Source organism: Idiotropiscis lumnitzeri, chromosome 5, assembly GCF_059441095.1.
Source record: "Idiotropiscis lumnitzeri isolate Australia: NSW breed Sydney's pygmy pipehorse chromosome 5, RoL_Ilum_1.0, whole genome shotgun sequence".
Lineage (NCBI taxonomy): Eukaryota > Metazoa > Chordata > Actinopteri > Syngnathiformes > Syngnathidae > Idiotropiscis > Idiotropiscis lumnitzeri.
In genome coordinates, this window is record NC_142395.1 from 4,639,977 (window position 1) to 4,661,115 (window position 21,139).

The following is a 21,139-nucleotide window of genomic DNA, read 5'->3' on the forward strand; positions in this document are numbered from 1 at the left end:
TTTGTATTGGAGCAGCCGCTCCATCATGGATCATTGTTGGCGCTGCCGTGGGTAACGGTTGTGCTGCAGCAGCTGCTTGGGATAAATTGGGGAATTGTTGTTGTTTGCCCATTGTTGAATATGAGTTAGCGTGAGGAGGTGCAACTTTGCCTGGTGCAGGACTAGCCGGTGGAATCGGCTGACAGGTGATCGATGTGGTGCTGTTTGTGCTGAGCATTGATGTGACTAGTTTAGCTATTTCCACATCTGCTCTTAATTGTTGTAGTCTTCGGCTTTGTTCGAGGCGTTTGCTAATGCCCTCCTTTGCTTGTATGTCTTCCTCTTGGGCCTGTTGAGCTGCTTTGGCTTGAGCTTGTAGTTGTCGGAGCTCGCGCTCAGCTTCCGCGTCTTCAGCCAGCTATCTTTGAAGATTAACCAGCTGAAGTTGTTTAGCCTTCTCATCCAGAATAGCCGCTTGGATTGGAGAGAGTCCATCTTGTGGGTAGTGACCAACGGAATAGGTTGTGTGCCTCCCTGAGTAAGAACTGGAGTTGGTTACAGAGTGGTGGGATCTCCTCGAAGTACTTCTGAGTCTGCTGCTGGAGCGGGATGAAGTGATTGGAGGATGTGAGCCGGGAACTGAATAGCCAACTTCATAGTCCATTAGATGAGGGGGCAGACAGGATTCTCTGCTGGGCCTACTCAATGTCTCTTCCGTAGTTGCTGCAGGGTCCATAGTGCTTTAGCTTTGCTCCAATCCGGCTCGAAGGACCACTAATTGTAATGCAGTGTTGTCCACTAGCTTAGAAATTACACTAGCTGAAGCGGGCAGTATGGACCGTTGATTCTGGTCAGAGAATAAGGAAACTGGAATATCTTGAATGCTTTAATGTCAACAAGGGGGGTCACATATAATTGGAAGTGTATAGATATGTGTATGAATGTGAATGCATGTGTGCGCATATGCCTGTGGGTGCGCATATATGTGTGTGTCTGTGTGTATGTGTGTGTGGTCTGAAACAGAAGAAAACAATATGTCCGAATTAATATGAATATAGACCAAAAGTGATAATAAATCTACAGTCACATTACAATGACATAACAAGGGCAACAATAGCGCTATGATGACGAGTACAACACGGCGATAGTAGCGCCCGCCGGGTGCAGTAACGGCACTGGTCTATTTTTAGCACAGATAAATTCCCAGAGCTCATCGCCACCTGCGGCGACGCAAACGAGGCCGTACTCGCGGCGAAAGTTGCCGAAACGGGAAACAATTAACACGTATTTGGAACAGATATGTTGACAATACGTAACACGACCGGAATACTTACTTTCAATCAGTTAACGCACACCTACGGGTGTCACAAGAGGAGCGGAAGTGTTACCTTATTATGAGACCTGTCCTAATACTGCGTCGATGCGGAACAAAACTTAGGTTCCCCCTCAAGTCTTTCTGACAGATACAGCTATTATCTGGAATTTATTTATTATACTTATATATTCTTTAAATAGAGTGCAACCGTCCACTGCCAAGTTGCATAGGTTCCGCTGTCATCGTAGCCATTCCCGAGTTCCCAATAATAAAGTGAAGGAAAATATTTAGTTGGTTTAACAAAACCTCAGTCACCTTTCATGAAGAAGAGCTTGCCTATGACTATGACACTGTTACCATTTTAATGAAATTAACAAAAAGACAATACTTAACCATTTTTGCTTTCAATAAAGTTGCCAGGAAGGTTAAGTAGACATGGGGCAATTGAAAATTGTTTACCTGTAATGAAAATATATTTTATCAGCCGGAACTAAGTCTATTGTTTAAATATTTAGGCTACAAACTTTCGGCTTTGAATGTATGTCTCTTTTTTATGGTTTTAATTCCACCTACATGTGACCAATGAAACTAGACATAGATGAAAATATAAATGTCAACTTATTTTCTGAAGTCCTTCACAACCTTGCAACTGTCGGCTAGCCATGACACTCAATGTTTACCGAAGGCCAGTGATTCTCAACCAGTGTGCTTTGGCACAGTAGTGTGTCATGAGAGATTGTCATATGTGCCATAGAAAATGATCCAAATTAAATTATTTTAACAAAAAAATGTTGATTATTTAAAAAAAAAAAAGGCAATTCATATATGCAAACCACATGAGTAACAGGCAAAACAATGAAGTGCTCTTCAACTAGATGTAAGAAGGTACATAATTAACCAGTATATCCACTTTTTGTGAATTGTTTTGCTCATTGATATGCCGTGAAATAGTTGTCGCACTTTAAAGTTTGAGAAATATTGCCTTCTGTTATAACTTGGGTAGGAGGATTAATATCCAGAATAAAGACTCGGGAGGAAGGAAGCCATTTCAACTGCGTCTGTATTTTTCATTCAGCGCTCAACAACAATTTACGTCATCAACAAGTTACCATCGCTCCATTCTCTACGAGAAACGACTACAATAAATACATAACATATTCTTCCCCCTTACTGTTAAGGTCCCCTTCTCAAAAGTCAACATTTTTTTTAATTTTAATTTATTTATTTTTTTTACCAAGTATTGGCAGGTAAAGATTCTGATTCAATACCCAACAATTTTAACTTGTCCTCAAATCGGGCGCTAACTACGGAGAGAGGGTGGACTTCCTCAATCCGGACTAAACCCTGGGGATTATTCTGCCCCATAAAATGGGTTAGTCACTACACTACAACGTCAGTCTGTCAGGGGGTCGTCTGTGTCTTTTAGGATAAGTACGACCGATCGATAAGTCAGTTACAGTGTCTGTTGAAGATGGCTGAATGATTCCTGGGTTGAGAGGGGTACCGGGCATAGTCCCCTGAGCAGGCTTGGGTGTTCCGGGGACATTTTCCATTTCAGAGGGTTGCTCCTGAGGTTTCTCTGAAGGTGGATGTTGCTCTTGATGGACCTCTGGCGCTGGATTGAACGACGTAGCACGAGATGAGTCTTCACCAGGGCCGGAAGCCTGGAGCAATTGATCAATATGTTGTCTCCAAACGAGGTGATCATGGGTTTTCACAGTATGTGATACTGGGCCTGTTTTTGCAACAACTGTTGCAGGTATCCACTTATCACCACGAGCATAGTTCCGAGCAAGAACCTTATCTCCCGCCGTGAAGGACCGTAACTTTGCCTTCGCCCATTGTCCCTTTCTGTTGGTGATAAACAATGTATTTTGTCTTTTGAGGTCTTAAGAGGTCAAATAGTGTTCGGAGTGTTTTCTTAAACATTGATGACGCAGGAGACACCTTAGTTGTGGCGTGGGGCGTGTTTCTGTATGATAACAGAAATCTATTAAGACAACGGTTTAGAGACTGTGTACTTGGGGAGGACTTTAGCGCTTGCTTCATGGTTTGTATGAATCTTTCAGCAAGCCCGTTTGGAGCAGGATGATACGGTGCAGACCTGATGTGCTGAATACCATTCTCTTCCATGAACATTCAGAACTCTTCCGACACCAGCTGTGGGCCATTGTCACTGACAAGCTGTTATGGAAGACCAAACCTGCAGAACATGGACCTTAACTCTTCGACGGTTCTGTCTGAAGAGGTACTTTTCATGACAGCTACTTCAGGCCATTTGCTATGAGCATCGACTGCAACTAAGAACATGTGGCCCTCTAGTGCTCCAGCAAAATCAATATTGACTCTTTGCCACGGTTCCTCAGGCCAGTTCCATGGGTGTAAAGGGGCAAGCTGTGGGAGGTTTCTCGATTTCTGGCAGTCACTGCACGATCTTGCTTTCTCCTCTATGGCTGCATCCAAGCCTGGCCACCAAAAATAACTGCGTGCAATTTCTTTCATCCTAACCACACCGCAGTGTCCAACATGCAACCCTGCAAGCAGTTTCTCTCTGAGGGGTGGTGGTTATGACACGTTAGCCCCACAATAAGCATCCATTCTGGACTGAAAGCTCATCTCGTCTCACTAAGTAAGGCTTGAAGGTTGGTGTCATCTCTCCTCCCCTTCCCCGAGTGATGATATCTACAATCTCGGACAAGACTGGGTCAGTGCGAGTCTTTTTCTGCACCTGCATCGAGGTAACCGGAGTAACAGACATTTCCTCGAAGTAAAACACTTCGGCGTTCGCAGGCTCTGGGCGTGTGACAGGTAAAGGGAGTCTCGAAAGCCCATCAGCATTCTGATGAAGGTCCGACTTCCTATACTTGATGACATACTGGTGAGCAGATAACAGCAGAGCCCAACGCTGCATGCGACTGGCTGCCAGCGATGGAATGCCCTTATGGCCGAGTGGTCTAAGGCGCCGCGTTCAGGACCCAGTCTCCCCAGGAGGCCTGGGTTCGAATCTCGAATTTCCCCATTGTGGGACTAATAAAGGCAATATTATTATTATTATGTGAACCAAAAATAGAGGTCAGGGGTCGATGGTCTGTCGTGAATTTCCTACCATATAGGTACTGATGAAACTTTTTTACTCCAAAGACTATAGAAAGTGCCTCACGCTCAATCTGTGCATAATTGCTTTCCGCCTTGTTAAGCGCCCTTGATGCAAAGGCACTCGGTCTCTCTTCTCCAGACGGCATGATATGTGACACGACAGCACCCAACCCATAAGGCGAAGCATCACACGCCAGCTGAAGAGGGGGTTTGGGGTCAAAATGGGCGAGGGCCGTCTTCACATTCTGGAATGCTGACTCACATCTGGCCGTCCACTTCCATGGCGTGGTTTTGTTAATTAGCACATGTAGTGGTTTTAACATATTTGCAAGGTTGGGCACAAATTTGGCATAATATGTCAACAAACCCAGAAAAGATCTCAACTGAGTTACATTCTTGGGAGCTGGAGCCTCTACGATGGCCTTTACCTTTGATGGTGCTTTGTGCAGTCCTGTGCTGTCAATCACATGTCCTAAATATTCAACATTTGGTCTGAAAAATTCACATTTGTCTCGTCTGACCTTCAATCCATATTCTTCCAGTCGCTGTATGGTCGCGTCCAGATTTTGTAAATGGGACTGTTCATCAGGCCCGGTGATAAGCAGGTCATCCAGGTAGCACTGGACCCCAGAAAGACCCCTCAGTATCTGGTCCATTGCTCTTTGGAACAGTGCTGGAGCAGAGGTGATTCCGAAAGGGAGTCTCTGATACCAGTAAAGTCCTTTGTGAGTCACGATGGTCAACAGCTCCTGTGACTCACGTTCAACATTCATTTGGAGGTATGCTTGCGATAAGTCAATTTTGCTGAATTTCATCCCTCCAGCCAGGCATGAGAAAAGATCATCAATGAGGGGTAATGGATACTTTTCAGTTGACAAAACTGGATTCAAAGTGACTTTGAAATCACCATAAATTCTGGGACTGCCATCCTTTTTCATGACAGGAACAATTGGAGTAGCCCAGTCATTGTGCTTACAGGTGCTAGGACCCCACTCTTTACCAATCTGTCCAATTCTGCTTTGACTTTCGGTTTGATGGCATATGGGACGGGTCTAGCTTTTAGACACCTTGGGGAACTCCCAGGTTTAACCTTCAGTGTAACAGTAATGTCTTTCATGCTAGCAAGTTCACCATCAAAAACCTTGGAATGCCTTTTCAAGATCTTCTGTAAGCAGGTTGTTTCTCCTTCCCTGATTATGAACACTTGTTGCCAATTCAATTTGATCTTCTTCAGCCACTAGCGGCCCAGCAAAGCTGGATAATTCCCCTTTACAACGTACAAGGGAAGAGTCTTTTTCTGTTCGTTATGTTCCACCATAGCATACACAACTCCTACCACTGGGACAGGCACACCAGTGTATGTTCTTAACTTCAGTCTAGTCTTTTGGAGGACAAGGTGTTGGAATTTGTCTTTATAAACAACTTCCGATATCATGGACACACGTGTACCAGTGTCCAACTGCATTCAGACTGGCACATTCTCAAGTAACGGTGTGACCCAATATCCATCATCAGGGTCATCCATAACAGATAAGACATGTCCTGTATCTTCCTCTGACTCACAATCACTGTGTTCATCCTCTTCATTTTATTTACATATTTCTTTCGGGTTACACCACCTTTTTGTTTCTCATTATGTTGTTTGTGTGACTGAATCTTCTTACTTCTACAGACACATTCAATGTGGCCCTTCTTACCACAGGTTCTACAGTCCAAGTCCTTACACCAGCACTCTGTTGGCTGATGCCCTGATTTTTCGCAACGATAACATGGTTGATTTGATGCCGTTTTCTTTGTAAATTCCGTTGCTACCTTGTGTATTTGGGTGGAAGTGCTGAACAACTGTGCTTCGTTGGTAGCCATCTCCATCGATGTGCTAATTTCAACCGCCTTCTCCAGTCGCAGATTAGCTTCTGTCAATAGTCGTTTTTGAATTGACTCACAGCGCAGACCACACATCAGCCGGTCAGGTATAGTGTCGTTTAGTGAAAGTCCAAATTCACAATGTTCAGATAACTGTTTCAATACAGCTACAAATTGTGAAACAGATTCCCCCTTGTCCTGATTTCTCTTATGGAATCTAAACCTCTCTGCTATGACCAACGATTTTGGTGCATAGTGATTTTTTCATTATAGTCACAATCTCGACATAAGTCTTGTTTCCTGGCTTGTCAGGTTGAACAAGACTACGCAGTAGGTTGAATGTCTTTCCTCCCACAATACTTAGGAACGTTGGAACAACAAGATTCTCTTCTATCTTGTTAGCCAGAAGAAAGTATTCAAACCTCTCGATGTATGAAGTCCATTGTTCCTCATTTTCGTCAAATGGTCCCATATGTCCGACCAGAGCCATCCTCGTTTATATTCCTTCAACAATTAGTCCAGGAAACTGTCTTTTTCTTTCTATTTACTTCGGAGATTTCTCCTCCCCCTTTAGCGACGAACACTCTTCATGTCCACCGCGGGGATTTCCCCTCCCCCGAGGCACGGAGGTGGCAGTTAGCCGTTCGGTCAGCCGCGACGACGTGCCGCACACTCGCGGAGAAAAAAAAAAAAATTAGACAACGTCGGGCTCGCGGCCAAAAACAAACAAGGCAGGGCCGTACCTCGTCGCCAGTTTGTTATAACTTGGGTAGGAGGATTAATATCCAGAATAAAGACTCGGGGGGGCAGGAAGCCATTTCAACTACGTCTGTATTTTTTATTCAGCGCTCAACAACAACTTACGTCATCAACAAGTTACCCAGGGGCCACCGCTACATTCTCAACGAGAAACGACTACAATCAATACATAACACCTTCCAATGTGGGCGAAATAGCGGCTATGTCCAAAAACCCTACTCTGTGAAACGCCAGCGAATTAAGCGAAGCGGAACGTTCAAATGGATTTGGTGTGTGTGTAGCATTAGTCATATGCATTAATGTCACCTTATATCACAGGTGTCGAACTCAAGGCCCAGGGGCCAGATCTGGCCCGCAACCTCATTTTACGTGGCCCGCGAAGAGCAAAACATGTGCGTGAACTTCCTGTTTCTAGCACATTTTCTTCACTTTTTGACAAGTTGAGAAAGAGAAGGACCCAGACTCAGGAAAGCGGGGCAGGGGGAACTTAAAAGGGGTAACGAAACAAAAGGCACAAAAGGAACAAAAAAAATTTAATATCAAAAAGTGCAAAACAACAGGGACCAACGAAACACAATGAGTTGATTTGACTTGACTTGCCTTGACTGGGCGAGACTGGACAGTAAGACAACGGACATGGACACTGACAGGAAAAAGAACATCTGACAGGGACAATGCACCGACAAGAACTGAAAGTAAACACTAGGGTTTGGGTAGACGAACACAGGTGGACACAATGAACACCAAACACAAGGAAAAAACATGAAACTAAATACTAAACCAAAAACAACAAAGACAGATCATGACTCTTTTAACAACATTGAGATATGAGATATTGCCATTTATTAGTTACCCATCCTCCTGTTTAAAAAAAAAAAACAAGAATTGTTCAACAAACAATTACTGACTGACTTTTGATTTCAAAACTGGCTTTCCATCAATTTGTTTTGTGTCTGTGATAAAGTAAGGTGATCATACCTTTTTTTGGGTTCACAGTCATAACTGCCCTTTGAGGGAAACCATAACTACGATGTGGCCCGTCCACAAAAATGAGTTTGACACCTCTGCCTTAGATGTTAGTCAGGTTTTTTTCATTTTCCAGTAAACGTTCATTAACACGACAACCTTCCGGCATGATGGACCAATGCACCACTGTCCTCATCTTGGCGACGTTGTAATGCATGACACAGAGCTGTATACAGTATACCTAACAAAAAGGCTTGTGCCAACAAATCAAGCGTGTAGCTTTCATTTGTAAGGAAACTTTTAATTTTTTCCATTTTATATTTAGCTTATTGAGTCAGACTGACGAGAAATATGACAAACCTTTCCAAGCATTTACAAGCACTTTACCCACAATTCAAGCATTTTTCAAACCTTGAAAATACAACATTAAAATCCAAACATTTTCAAGGTTTACAAGCACCCACACGAACCCTGTAACTGGATACCCTGTGCACAATCTTCACTCCAGCCTCCCTCCCCTTGACTGAATCATAGAAAATGCGTCGAAATTCAGCAATAAAGTCCTGGGAAGAGGACCGGAGTTCTGGTTGTGTTTTGCTCACTGTCAATGACCAAGAGGCCATCTGGCCAGTTAAAAGACTCATGAAAAAAGCAACTTTGGATGACCCTGGTAATTTGAAGAAGGTTAAAAATCAGAGAGCACTGATGAATGAACTGACTGCAACTTCTCCATCATAATGTGACGGGTAGGGTAAAATGGGTTCCTGAGGGATAACCGGGGGTGAAGACACCCTGATAGTAGTCGGGCGAGGATATGAGGAACACGTTCCTCGGGTTCCTCAAACCGATGAGCCAGCATCGCGACCACATCACGGAGTTCCACAAGTGAGCTCTCATGATGTACCATCATTTATCCTATCCTTGTTTAAACTTGTCTAACTTGAACGAAGTCAATGGGATCCATGGTCAGATTTTTCTGTCAAGTTCAGAAGAGAATTGGTGAAAAAATTAATTAAGGATCCCAAAAACAAGGATAATTGAACAAAATAGATTTATTAAAGAAGAATCAATACCAACAAAGCCAGGACAACCCGAAACAAACACAAAACTCATGAAAAAGGCAAGAAGGCAAATAACTTGCGAGTAAAAAAAAGCAAGGAAATCAAAATACACAAACCCGATCAAGAAAACAACGCAGCTTGGAAAATTACTTACATGCGCAACAATAACACAATGACAAAAAACTTTAATGAGCGTAGGTGCTCACCAAAGTTTAATGACAAAACCGCTTTACTGTCCATAAAATTAAAAATAATGTGGCGTTCCCTTGAATAAATTCAGAGGGTGACTGTTACTAAAATGTTGTGTCCCGCACACAGAAAAACAATACCTGATGTTGTGGCACTTCGGCAATGCACAATGTGGCGCAATACTCTCTCTTTCTGATATAAATAAAAATATCAGTTGTGTGCAAAAAATACTAAATGCTCAAGTGTGTGTGTGACTGCGTTTGTGGGGATGTGTGTGGGGGTGGGTGTGTGTGTGTGTGTTGGTGCATTGGGCCAAAGGGGGTTTCACTGAGGCCACAATTTAAAACGTACTGCTCATGCCTCTTTGCATTTTGCAGCAGTGTGTGGATGAGTGTCTGAGCAGCAGAAGCGTGAGCTACAGCACTTCATGATGGATTACTTCTTGTTTGTCTCTTAGGAAGAAGAACAAATGACAAAACAGTCAGAGGGGAAAGGAGAAAAGGAGCAACACACAGGTAAGATATTCTTGCATTTAAGAATCAAATCTTACTTGCATTTTCAGTCGTCTGTAGTCTATTGAAGACTTGGGCAAAGTACGGCCTGGGGGCCTCATCCGACATGCCCACAGCCTCTTATTGGCCCTCACAGATACCATGAAGTCAGAAACTTTAAATATGCGGTGCTTTTATTCTTCAAATATGTGCTTATGTTTTGTGTGCATTTGTGGGGCTCCAGTACAAACAACTGCAGTTTCCAACATTACTGTCATGATTGGTTTTGTTGATTTAGGTTTTTGACTCTAGTTTTCATGTTTTGCGTTGCATTCCTTTGTGTCTTGTCTGTCTCTTCATGCTTATTGTGTCCACTTGTGTTTGTTTACCCAAGCCCCGTGTTAACCAATCAACTCCCTCCAACCCTTTGTGTCTAGTGCAGGTATTCCTTGTTGTCTCGTTAATTTGCTTGTATTTAGTTTCCTGTTTCCATGTCAGCTGTCTATGTCTCTTGTCGGAAGTTAAGGCTGTTTGTTTTTTGTTGGTCAAGTTAAGTCCAAGTCCTCTTCTTCGATTGTTTGTCTTTACCTTTGATCCTTCGGTATTTTTACATTTTCCAAGTTATTTGTTTGCCTTTTGGTTTTTGTCACACTCAATTCCCATTTAAGTTCCTCCTGCCTCGTCTCCCTGGATTTGGGTCCTCCTACACTAAAACCGAAGCCTTTCAATAACGGAAATGACTGCATTGTTCCTAATATTAACAATATTATTATTTGCTGTACTGTGGAGAGAGAAGGGCCAGGAAGGCCTCATAATAACCTATGCAAATCAGTTTCATATACTGTCCATCCATCCATCCATTCATTCATTATCTATTGTGTATAATATAAGTAGGTTTGTGCCTAATGAACGGGAATCAAGTGGAGCCGGGACTAGCATTCCAGTTCTTACAGAATTGTTCAGCTTTGAAAATGTTGGTGCTAAATTTGGATTCCTAGTTTTGTGTACATAAGCAGCACAATCATAGAACGACTGATAGAAAATGTGTTTGTGTGTGTGGCGTGAGGCCCCTCCCTCCACCAAAGATACTGAGCTCCTCTCGGTTGGCCCTGTCGCCTGCTTCCTTCCGCTGCAGCGACTCTGGACGTGCATCTGGTATTTCCCACCCATCTCCCCGGTGGGTCATCGCACTGTCGACTGTGACAAATAAATTCTGTGAATGCGTCTTTTGGTTATGGTGCAGGAGAACGCTAGACAAAAGTGCAGCTGTCCACGATGGCATAGTCCGTCTTATCATTCATGTTATTGCAAGCAAGAAACATCACAGGTTTAGACAACCGACTGAAAAAAACACAACAACAAAAACTGCCCAAAGCACACCACTCGCATCTCTCTAAACAGCCATCTGATTGGCTGAGGCTGATTGGCTTCCAGAATCCATTGCAGTAATTTTTTTGTGTTTTTATTTCTTTTTGGGATATGAATGGCATGAGAAATTCACGTTTTGTCTAAGTTGTATTTATTTGTTTCATTGTTTGTTTGTATGCTGTTCAGTGATAGTTTTGGTTTTGATTTAAAACTGTTACTCTAAGGCAGGGGTGCTCATTGCGTTGACCGCGATCTACCAGTCGATCGCAAAGGTAGTTGTTGTTGTTTTTCACAATGACATTTTCGAAGTGCGTTTGCCTCATCTGCCAGTCTACCATCGCAATACCACAGAAGGGAAATGTGTAGTGGCATTTTCGGACTTTTCATGGGAAATATGAGACCGACTTTCCGCCGAAAAGAGAGCTGAGGAAGAGAAAGGTGAAGGAATTAAAAAAGCCAGTTGTCAGGACAGCAGTCATTTTTCACACTACTTACTTCAAAAGCGAAAGCCGCTACCGAGATTGGCTCATGCGGTTCTGCAAGGTACATCAACATACATTGTACAAAATCTCTCTCTCTCTCTATATATATATATATATATGTATATATGTATATATATATGTATATATATGTCCATCCATCTTCTGTACCGCTTCTCCCCTCACCAGGGTTGCGGGGGGCGCTGGAGCAGATCCCAGCTAGCTTCGGGCAATAGGCGGGGGACACCCTGAACTGGTTGCCAGCCAATTGCAGGGCACACAGAGACGAACAACCATCCGCGCTCACACTCATACCTAGGGGCAATTTAGAGTGTTCAATCAGCCTGCCATGCATGTTTTTGGAATGTGGGAGGTAACCGGAGTACCCGGAAGAAACCCGCGCAAGCACGGGGAGAACATGCAAACTCCACACAGGATGGCCGGAGCCGGGATCGAACCCACGCCCGATGCTGTCTTATTTATATATATATATATATATATATATATATACACATTTTTATAGTAGGTAGATCATTTTGCCTTGGTCATTTTATAAGTAGCTCACGTGCTGAAAAACTGCGAGCACCCCTGCTCTAAGGAGTGTGGTGACTAGTGACATCCCTCCCCTGACATTGTCGGTTTGCTATGTTGGTATGAGAGCTCCCATATCATCAACAGTACTGCCATTGACGAAGCTCCTCCAATCGGGAGATAGCATGCCCGAGCCAGCATGCGCCTCATAGTGCGGCGCGCCCAGGATATGTGTTAAACACAGCACCCTCAACTGACGCTGCGCCCTTTCATACGGCATGGCTTTTGGCCGTGAAAATATGGTATGCGGCTTGGACAATGGATAGAATGAGTTCGTTTGGTGGTTACTTTTCGAACCCAGAACTAGGGCGCCTGGTTCACCAAAACCCAACCTCTCCCCATTGTGCGTGTTTTTCATGACATGGTCCCAATAGCAGGCATCTCGCACAGCCCACCAAACTGAAACTGCTAGGTTCTGGAGAAAAGTCGGTGAGTGTTTACTCGGTAGGGCCAGTAGGGAGGTGGCTTGTCTCACTGTGACGTCACAATACGGGTGTTTTTTTTATTTTTTATTTTTGATTGAGCGAGGCTGGTACTGGTAGGGCTTGCGTCACCAGTGGAGCGTCAGAGCAAACCACGGGACTTGCGCTGCCAGAGCAAGGTCGGAGGGCAGCCGCAGGACTTGCGCCGCCAGAGGAGGGTTGGACTCTGGTGGAGCGGAGCAAGGACGACGGCCTGCTTTTGCCGAGGTGCCGACGCGGGGTCCTGCTTTATCAGCCTTCCACCATTGAGGTTGGGAAATAAAAGAGAAGCACAGATATGGGGAAGATTTACTAGAAGAAACAGGATCAATAGGACTCCATGAATAAGTACACAGTGAACGAGGTGACGAGAAAGGCAGAGAGTGAAGTGACATGGATTCAGGTTCGGAAAGACGCAACTTGAAAAAGGCAAGATTATGGGAAGAACCAGACCCTTTACTTGGGTGCCTACATTGGCCACTCCCCAGAGGTCCCGTGTAAATAGCCAACTGGCCGCCCACATAAGGGTCGGTAGGGAAGGATTCTAGGGTGTACGCTAAGTAATAATCAACAGAAAAACATGAAAAAAATGATTAGGGCTGGAATAATGACTGGGGAGGGGATCGGGTAAACTAAAATCAATGATAAATCGGAATCGTGATCCGAATGAATGTTAACCAATTTGTGGCCATCTTCACAATCAGAAAAATCAGAGTCTAAAAACAAAATATAGAGCAGTGAAATAGAAGAGAACATAAAAAACTGTGTGTTACATCAAGATATGTCAAGGAACAACCAGTCACAACACCTGCCCTGCAATTGTCTGGAAGGTGTACCCCGCCTCTTATCCAGTCACTTGGATGCTGCTCACACGCAGCCCTAAAAGATAAAGATGTCCTTTAATAGTCCCACAATGGGGAAATTTGCAGTGTTACAGCAGCAAAGATATAGATCACACAGAAGCGGCGGCGTAATGTAGCCGTTAATGTATAACATTAGCAGCAGACATTCATAAAAAGCATGCAAATATACACAGTATATGCGTATACAGTGAACCCTCGGTTATCGCGGTTAATGGGGACCGAGACCACCCGCGAAAACTGAAAATCCGCGAATTAGCGGCGCACCTTCAAAAATGCTTAAAAAAAAAATATATATATATATATATAGATATATATATATATCTATATATATATATATAGATATATATATACGGGTAGAGAGAGACAGAGTGAAATTCATGTTATAACAAAAAAAAAAAAATTATTATTAAAACTTGTTATTTTTTTATTCCCCAGCCATTATTTTTGTATTTATTCAATTACTTCTTTTTGTATTTATTTAATTACTTCGACTTTTACCTGCTGGTACGCCGTCCGGTGTGCCCTGTGAAATGAAAGGTGGCATTCTTCATTTATTTATTTATTCATTTATTCATTCATAACTGACAGCCTCGCGCTCCGCTCATGCCCGGGCGGAAGGTGTTCCTCTTCGGCTTAACTACCACGCACGCCGGCCGGTCTCCTCCGGAGCTCTCGCACGGTCCCGAACGGAGCGAAATGTCGCCCCGCTAGTGCCCGGGCGGAAGTTGTTCCTCTTCGGCTTAACTGCCACGCACGCCGGCCGGTCTCCTCTGGAGCTCTCGCACGGTCCCGAACGGAGCGAAATGTCGCCCCGCTAGTGCCCGGGCGGAAGTTGTTCCTCTTCGGCTTAACTGCCACGCACGCCGGCCGGTCTCCTCCGGAGCTCTCGCACGGTCCCGAACAGAGCGAAATGTCGCCCCGCTAGTGCCCGGGCGGAAGTTGTTCCTCTTCGGCTTAACTGCCACGCACGCTGGCCGGAGCTCTGGTACGGTCCGAACCGCGCGAAACGTCGCCCCAAATCGTGCCCGGGGGAACGTGCTCTTCTTCGTCCATTCTCCTCTTCGCCCACGCTCTTCTTCGGCGCACGCCGGCCGTCTAACCGCTCCAGCGCCCCGTCGTGCCGCTCGGCGAAACTACAATGCCCCCGAATATTTTTTAGACCCGCGAAGCACTGAACCCGCGAAAGGTGAACCGCGAAGTAGCGAGGGTTCACTGTATACATAAATTCCGAAGTATATACACACTTACATCCCACGACATATACAAGTGTAAGGAAACACTCCTCATGTCTGTCCATGGTACAGAGGGGAAATAAATAAAAACGCTGCAATGGTAAAAAAATATGAATGATAGAAAATACTGCATTGATAACTATACTGCAATGATAAAAGTACTGTTATGGTAAGAGTACTGAAATTATAGAAAATACTGCAATGATACAAGTACTGTAATGATAAGAATACTGTAATGGTAAACGAAATACAGCATTGGTCATTATTTAAGTACAGCATTGGATAAAGTACAGTAGTAGTGTGTATTGCATCCTAGTACTGCACAATTGCACTAATGCCCGCCCGTTTGTAGGCCTGACCTAATGTTCTTGTTAAAAAGTCTGACAGCAGCCGGCAGGAAGGAGTGACGAAATCTGTCTTTCGTACAGCGAGCATTTAACAGTCTATCACTGAAGGTGCTGTGGAATGTTCTAAGAGTGTCATTGAGTGGGTGGGCTGGGTTGTCCTGCATTGATGACAGTTTCGCCTACATCCTACTGCCCCCCACTGAGTCCACAGAGCAGCCCAGGACAGAGCTGGCCCTCCTCACTAGTTTGTCCAGTCCCTTTTTGTCCCGGCCCGAGATGTGTCCAGCCCAGGAGACCACTCCATAGAGAATGACCGGTGAAACCACAGAGTCATAGAAGTTCCTGAGGAGTGACCCCCGAACGCCAAAGGACCTCAGCCTCCTGAGTAGGAAGAGTCTGCTCTGACCCTTCCTCTAGAGAGCGTCTGTGTTGTCGCTCCAGTCCAGTTTATTGGTCAGATGAACACCCAGGTACTTGTAAGTCGAGACCCTCTCAACGTCTGTTCCTTGGATATTCACTGGTGCAGGTGGAGAGTGCCGACGCTTGCATAAATCCACCACCAGCTCTTTGGATTTGCCAGAGTTGATTTGGAGGCGGTTCTGCTGACACCAGTCCACAAAACCCTGCGTAACCCTTGTGTACTGCCGATCGTCTCCATCAGTGATGAGGCCAACAATCGCAGAGTCTGCAGCTGACAGGTGGAGGAATTGTATTTGTAGTCCGAGGTGTAGAGGGTGAACAGGAAGGGAGCCAGAACAGTTCCCTGTGGCGCAGAACTAAAAGACGTATATAAAATGGATGGATGGAAATATAACAAAGATAGATTTGTGTTTAATTCACAGATGATGTTACTCCTTTTGAGTTCAATCAAGGCTCAACTTCGTTCTTCAGTTTTAACGGACATTTAATGTTGTCTACATGTCTTTCCATGTTAAAACAACACTCCAACAATGCCTTTAGAACCAAGAAAACAGCAATATAAAAATGCAATTAGCACACAAAGGAAGGGTCACGAAAAACAATAAAGAGAGCAAAAATAGCACAATATTCACCTCATTGGCCACATTCTCTCAAAAGGAATACAAGTTTACACAAATCTTAACACAAACACAACTTGTCATCCTAGCCAAACTCCTGCCTTCTCTTCAAGGTACATCGCCTTGTGTGGCCATTATGTGTCTATTGCCCATGTCCCTAAACAACAGTTTATACATGTGGAACAAAAAAAGTTCCCCCTCTTCACTATGATTTTAAACCAAAACAAATGACCTGAAAATGACCTTTATTCAATGTGCTTTTGAACCACATTAAAGTTATTAAATAAGGGAAGGAAATAAATTAAAGTTTCCTTTGACGGCAGCTACAGAAAATATTTAGCAATGATTTACTTTTTTCTCCTCTTAGTTTTTTATTTTTTTTATTGGACTACAAAAAGACAGTTTCAACAATTGTGCCACCAGTTTGGAAAGAAATTCATACATAGCAAGTGGAATTTTTATTTGTTGTTTTGGAAAATTTCCCCACATTTTCTTAAATTCTAACTACCTTTCTTTATCTTTTCTCACGAGACAGGAGACACGTTCTTTTCTTTTTGCTGGTTTTCCCAGTAGCCACACACACTCTGGCTCAACAGGATTACATGCAGGCTCCGCTGTTTATTTTCACTTAAACAACTAAAAAAATAAAGTAGTGACAGCAAAACAATACAGTGGCAGACCTCACATTCAACACCCCCACTCAATAATGCCACTCACTTTTCAGAATCAGAATCCCCTTTATTGCAAAGAGATTGGAGAGCTCCCCTCTCCAGTTCAAATATAATAAATAATTAAATTAAATATATCAATTAAATTAATCAAAGATTAAAAAATATGAAAATAAATTCAATAAAACACATTATGTTGCAGCGGCACGGTGAACGACTGGTTAACACGATGGCCTCACAGTGAGAGACAGCATCGGGCGTGGGTTCGATCCTGGCTCCGGCCATCCTGTGTGGAGTTTGCATGTTCTCCCCGTGCCTGTGTGGGTTTCCTCCGGGTACTCCGGTTTCCTCCCACATTCCAAAAACATGCATGGCAGGCCGATTGAACACTCTAAATTGCCCCTAGGTATGAGTGTGAGTGCGGATGGTTGTTCGTCTCTGTGTGCCCTGCGATTGGCTGGCAACCAGTTCAGGGTGTACCCCGCCAACTGCCCGAAGATAGCTGATAGCACCCCCCGCGACCCTAGTGAGGAGAAGCGGTACAGAAAATGGATAGATGGATGGACATTATGTTGCTGTTCTACAAGGCAAAAGTGCGAGAGTTCAGCATGGAGATGGCTCTCAAGAAGAAACAGTTTTTCAGTCTATTAGTCTTTGTTTTGATGCATCTGAAGCACCTGCCAGCGGACAACAGGTCGAAGAGGTGTGAGCTTGGGTTAGTATTGTCCTTAATGATCTTGTGAGCTCTGTTAAGGCACTGGGTGCTTTAGATCAGTGGTTCTCAAATAGGGATACGCGTACTACTGAGGGTTCTTGAAAGAACTCTTGGGGTACACGGAATTTGAAATAAAACAAGCGTGCAAAAATCCTTTAAAAAACATTATTGAATTAATTAAATGTTTCGGGAAAATCTAAGTTCAGATAACACATTTTCTATTCGGTAAGTTATTCATTTTCATTATTTTAAATACCCAGGTTGGACCCGACTTGTTACGTGCCGTCTCTCATTACCAGTCAATCGCTTGAAAACGCTAACAATCGAGTCATGGTTGAAGCGTAAGCCTTCTGAAAAAACTCACACAAGTGCAAAAGAAGGCCAAACCAGAGTCAGCAAAATCCCGGTTTTATTTGGAAGATGTATTTATTTGAAGTTGCAGATCTCTCCTATGATCCAAAAGGGGACACTTTATGTTGATTGTTTTTGTGGACGAATACAAATGAAGTTTGAAATGTTCTACAGTTTAATAAATCAGACACTGATGGCATGTTTTAAGGCTCTTTTTGTTTTGTTTTAGCCAAAAATTCTATGCACAGGTTAAGGGGTACTTCACTGAAAAAAATATTTCACAGGGGGTACATCACAGAAAAAATGTTGAGAACAACTGTTGTAGATGTCCGACAGGGAGGGGAGAGGGCAGCCAAGAATCCTCTGCGCTGTTTTGACTGTTCTCTGGCGCCTCACTCTGTCTGCCTCAGTACAGCTGCTGTCCAGGTTGAGACACAGTAAGTCAGCAGGCTCTTGATGGGTAGAAGGCCACCTTACTGGCCAGAATGTATTTCCTGAGGACCATCAGGAAGTGTAGACGCTGATGGACCTTCTTTATGTGTGTGCCCGGGAGAGGTCATCAGAGATCTGTACTTCCAGGAACTTGAATGTGTGGACCCTCTCCACACACTCGCCTTTGATGTAGCGGTGGAGCAATCTTGTTCCTCCTGAAGTCAATGACGATCTCCTTTGTTTTTGCAGTGTTCTGCTGTAGATTGTTGTACTCGCACCAAGCCGTCATCTTTGGACCTCCTCCCTGTAAGCTGTCTCGTCTCCTTTTATGATCAGCCCAACCACTGTTGTATCGTCAGCAAATTTGACGATGGTGTTGTTTCCGTGGGCCTGGCTGCAGTCATAGGTGTAGAGCGTGTACAGAAGAGGGCTCAGCTGGCATCCTTGAGGGGAACTGGTGCTCAGCGTTCGGGTGGAGGATGTGTAGGGGCCGAGCGTCACAGTCTGCGGTCTGTTGGTCATAAAGTCCTAAATCCAGGTGTGTGTGAGGGCGGGGAGGCAGAGAATGTCCACTATGGTGATGAGGACATCTGGGATGATTGTATTAAATGCCGAGCTGTAGTCCACAAAGAGCATCCTGGTATAGCTATGCTGTTGTTCCAGGTGCCCCAGCACAACATGCAGAGCAGTTTTGATGGCATAATCAGAGGATTTGTTAGCCCGGAATGCTAACTGGTAGGGGTCCACTGTGGGAGGAAGGCAGTCTCTGATGTGCTGGAGAACCAGTCTCTCAAAGCACTTCATAATGACTGGTGTGAGAGCAACAGGAGGGTAGCCATTTTCTACCCTCGTTGGGTACTTAACATGTTGGTGGAACTTTGGGAGTGCAGTCTTTAAATTGGTCTTATTCAAGTTTTCCGCTATTACATGAACACCAACGGGGTGCACACACTGTTGTTTGTTAATGACGCTCGCGAGTAGCAGCAGCGCAGTGCTAGCGTTAGCATTGGGGCGGATGTAAACAGCAGTGATGAGCAAGACTGTTAGCTCCCTTGGGAGAAAATAAGGCAGACATTAAACAGACATGGACTCAATGTCGGTGGAGGAGTGCTTCTCTATGATCAAGCTTTTATCACAGCAGCCCTCATACACGTAAATACAGAGACCCCCATACCTGCTCTTACCACTGTCTCTTGTATGATCCCCGTAATGAAGCGAGCGCCGAGCTAGCTGGATGCAAGGGACTTTTGAGTGCAGCCAGGATTCCGTAATGACGAGCACACAACTGTCCCAAACATAGCGGTTTCCCATGATTTGTAATTCCAGATCATCAATTTTATGGACTACGGATCTGACGTTGGTGAGGTACAGACTTGGCAGAGGTTGCTTGTGTGGCTGCTGTCGTAGCTTTAGCAGGCGACCGGACCTGCCGCCCCGTTTCTGCTTCCTCTCTCGCCATAGTCTGCGTCGCCTCCCAATTACAATCCGCGGTGAGCCGGGTGGCCTTGCTAGTTTGTCAGGAATTTTGCGATAATAGCATCATTCTTCTGAGACCGTTAACTTGTATCGATAACCAATGTACATAATGAGCTGGTGGGTGTATCGATGTTGGGCCAAAGTTGGGGTTAATAAAAACGATGAGCATACATACATAAAAAGTAGGAAAAAGCACATGTAAGAACTAAGAACTTTTCACGGCTCATGTAGCAGATTTGATGAAAACATCTGTCACCATATTTTTGGTTGGACAATACACTAAAACATGGGATCGTATAAAATGATAGTTAATGTCCATGTTTTTGCTTCCTTGGTGGTTCATACTTTGCACGGCGTCTTCAAACACTTTTGTTGTTTGTTTGAACTGTTGTACACACCCGTCATTCGTTGGGTCAGAGAGACACCTTCTTGGATAGTTTAGGCCAATGCAACATAGTCCGCTTTGCATGTTGACTATGTATTGCTTCTTTGTATTCCGAGGAACAATTGCACCGTCCTGTCTTGGGCTAAAACAATAACCTGTCGTACTCTTTCTGTCCTCAACATCATTTGCCATTACAGCATCAGAATATCACATTAACTCTATCTTAGTGCTACTCTTGTAATAACACACCAGTAGTCCTTTATAGTTCCTTGTAGCTATCCGTATTTGTTTAAATCGGTCATGTTAGAAGTGTTTCTCTCTGGGATCTGACATGGACTGTGAAAGTCTACTCACAGTCCAATTGATATCAGGCTGAGTACAGGTCATGATGTAGATGAGGCTAGGCTGCCCAACATTCCTCAGGATTTTCTTTGGTCATTTCGCTCTCCATCTTGAGTCAAATCGCATTTGATTTCATTAGGAGTGGCTCTAGCTTTACATTCAGCCTTGCTGAACCTTTCCAGAATCTTCTTCATTTATTGTTTTGATTTATTTTGACGGATTTATGTGTGAAATCAATCCCAATGTAATGAGTAAGGTGTCCGAAGTCTTTCATTTTCTCAGGTTCTCTTTGACTTCCCTTAGACCAGTGGTTCTCAAATAGTGGGGGGGGCGCGTGTCACCCTGGGAGACATGCTTTTTTTCCCGCCGTAGTATGGCTGAACGATGTATGGTTTTGGAACTGAAATTGCAATCTGAGAGAACGCAAATTTGAGATCGTAAAAGCTGCGCTTTATGCCCCTAGTTCACGCAGTAGGTCTCGCAAACTGATTTTAAAAAAAAAAAAAAAAGCGTTGCCCTGTCGCTCGTTCTCCCGGAAGTAATTTCTTTCGCCGCTACATGAATACTAGCCGCCAACCTATCTTGCGCCACAGCAGTATTAGCTTTATTTGGATTATATCTAAGTCCGTGCACAGCAGCAAGCTGCGCAATGACAAATAAACGACCCCGCTGA

At 44.1% G+C, this 21,139-nt stretch overlaps 2 protein-coding genes across 3 annotated transcripts in view; both read left to right on the plus strand.

Moving 5' to 3' along the window:
• LOC148336025 (ras association domain-containing protein 8-like) overlaps positions 1-21,139 on the plus strand; it is a 60,037-nt gene that overhangs the window by 19,233 nt on the left and 19,665 nt on the right. The window contains exon 3 of the mRNA XM_088297001.1: positions 9,686-9,743. The gene's annotated coding sequence lies outside the window, so the exon portion shown is untranslated. The remainder of the gene's footprint in view (positions 1-9,685; positions 9,744-21,139) is intronic.
• LOC148336026 (up-regulator of cell proliferation-like) overlaps positions 1-21,139 on the plus strand; it is a 47,159-nt gene that overhangs the window by 19,227 nt on the left and 6,793 nt on the right. For both annotated transcript variants that reach the window (XM_088296999.1, XM_088297000.1), the window contains one exon: positions 9,686-9,743. In XM_088296999.1, coding sequence (XP_088153125.1) covers positions 9,686-9,743 — 58 coding nt within the window. The remainder of the gene's footprint in view (positions 1-9,685; positions 9,744-21,139) is intronic.